We start from the raw sequence: 2,144 nt of genomic DNA on the forward strand, positions 1-2,144 counted from the left end.
TCATGCACCATGTGAAGTAGCCTCAAAACAAGAGATGAACTTGGCTTCCATAGTGGAAGTGGCAGTCAAAGTCTGCTTTGCACTCCTCCTTGATACAACTCCATCAGCCATCAAAAAAATGTATCCTGATGTTAATTTGCGTGAATCAATACAACCAGCAAAGTCAGAATCTGAGTAGCCAATTACTTCCAGATTGTCCGTCCGTCTATACATAAGCATGTATTCTTTGGTTCCTTGAAGGTATCTCATTACTTTCTTTGCAGCTCTCCAGTGGTCTAAACCTGGATCACTCTGATATTGTCTCAACATTCCCACAGTAAATGCAATGTCAGGTCTTGTACAAACCTGAGCATACATTAGACTTCCGACAGTAAAAACATATGGAATGTTCTTCATTTATTCCATTTCAAGGTCGTTCTTTGGGCATTAGTTCAAATTGAACCTATCACTCTTCACAATGGGAGCTATACTTGGTGAACAATCCTTCATCCGGAATCTCTCTAAAACTTTATTAATATAAGTTTCCTAAGACAGACCCAAAATACCTTGAAATCTGTCTCTATGGATCTTAATGCCAATGACATAAAACACCTCACCCATATCTTTCATATTAAAATTTTTAGAGGGGAATTGTTTTACCTCATGCAGCAAACCTTTATCATTGGTTGCTAGCAAAATGTCATCCACATATAAAATAAGAAAACAGATTTTACATGAAACAGATCTTGAGCTTGCAAACTAATTGTTCACTATCACTAGAGGGGAATCATTCAAACTGTTTCATGTAAACCTCCTCATCTAGATCTTCATTGAGAAATGCTGTTTTCACATCCATTTGTTACAAGTCTAATTCAAAATGGGCTACTAATGTCAAAATAACATGCAAAGAATCTTTCTTAGATACAGGAGAGAAAGTCTTCATGTAATCAATTCATTCTTTCTGAGTGAATCCCTCAGCAATGAGTCTTGCCTTGTATCTCTCAATATTGCCCAATGAGTCTTTCTTAGTTTTAAAGACCCATTTACATCCAATGACTTTTATACCATTAGGCAACTCAACAAGATCCCAGACTTCGTTACTCTTCATAGAATTCATCTCTTCCTTCATGGCATTGTACCACAATTCTGATTCTTTGCAACTCATGGCTTATGAAAAGAATCGAGATCATTTTCGGCTCCAATATTATTGTCAGATTCTTGTAGATACACAACATAATCATTAGGAATTGCTTATCTCTTTGCTCTAATAGATCTTCTTAATATTGTACCATCATCTTCCTGAGAAGTATGTAGTTCAACTTGTTGTTCAAAAGTTATTGGCAACTCTTGAGCTACCTGATCTACTGGAATGTTGTCAGCAGCTTGTGGAACTTCAATGATTGGTCGTTCAACACCAGTTTGTACTTGAAGGGTGCTGTAAACAATAATCAATCTATCACTTGAGGTGAAAGGTTGAGATTCTGAATAATCATTCTCAGAAACTATGTTCCTGGTTTGATTGCTCCCACTGATCAAGTCATTTTCAAGAAACTTTACATTTCTTGATTCCACAATCCTAATATTGTGAGATGGACAATAAAACCTGTAACCTTTAGGCCTTTCAGTATATCCAATGAAATACCCATTAATGGTCCTTGGGTCTAGTTTCTTCTCTTGTGGATTATAAATTCTCACCTCAGAAGGGTATCCCCAAACACGCATATGTCGCAAACTCAGTTTCCAACCTTTCTATAATCCAAATGGCGTTTTAGGAACAGTCTTGGTTGGAACTCGGTTTAACATATACACTGCCGTCTTAAGTGTTTCAGCCCACAAGGATTTAGGGAGATTGGAGCTGCTAAGCATACTCTGCACCATGTCCAATAATGTTCAGTTTTTTCTCTCTGCTACACCATTTTGGTCCGGTGAACTAGGCATAGTGTATTGGACAACAATCTCATGCTCTTGAAGAAACTTTGCAAATGGCCCAGGTGCTTGTCCATCATCTGTGTATCTATCATAATATTCACCACCTCTATCTGATCTCACGATCTTAATTTGCTTACAACATTGTTTCTCTACTTCAGCCTTAAAGATCTTATAGGCATCTAATGCTCCGTTCTTATTATGAAGCATATAGAGATACATATATCGTAAGTAATCAT

At 37.1% G+C, this 2,144-nt stretch overlaps 1 protein-coding gene across 1 annotated transcript; it reads right to left on the minus strand.

The window, feature by feature from the left end:
• Positions 1–1,144, minus strand: LOC121253402 (secreted RxLR effector protein 161-like). The gene is made up of 2 exons (XM_041153420.1): positions 971–1,144; positions 1–345 (listed from the first exon to the last, which is right to left on the minus strand). The coding sequence occupies exons 1-2, from the start codon at positions 1,142–1,144 to the stop codon at positions 1–3; spliced, it is 519 nt and encodes a 172-aa protein (XP_041009354.1).
• Positions 1,145–2,144: the final 1,000 nt, after the last annotated feature.

Source organism: Juglans microcarpa x Juglans regia, chromosome 2S (assembly GCF_004785595.1).
Source record: "Juglans microcarpa x Juglans regia isolate MS1-56 chromosome 2S, Jm3101_v1.0, whole genome shotgun sequence".
Classification (NCBI taxonomy): Eukaryota; Viridiplantae; Streptophyta; class Magnoliopsida; order Fagales; family Juglandaceae; genus Juglans; species Juglans microcarpa x Juglans regia.

What these genes read in the sequence shown, in the direction of transcription:
- LOC121253402 (XM_041153420.1), bottom strand. Translation starts at nt 1,144, where the DNA reads ATGAGTTGCAAAGAATCAGAATTGTGGTACAATGCCATGAAGGAAGAG. An exon ending in GCAATATTGAGAGATACAAG is followed by an intron (nt 346 to 970) that starts GCAAGACTCATT and finishes ATGTATGCTCAG; the next exon opens with GTTTGTACAAGACCTGACAT.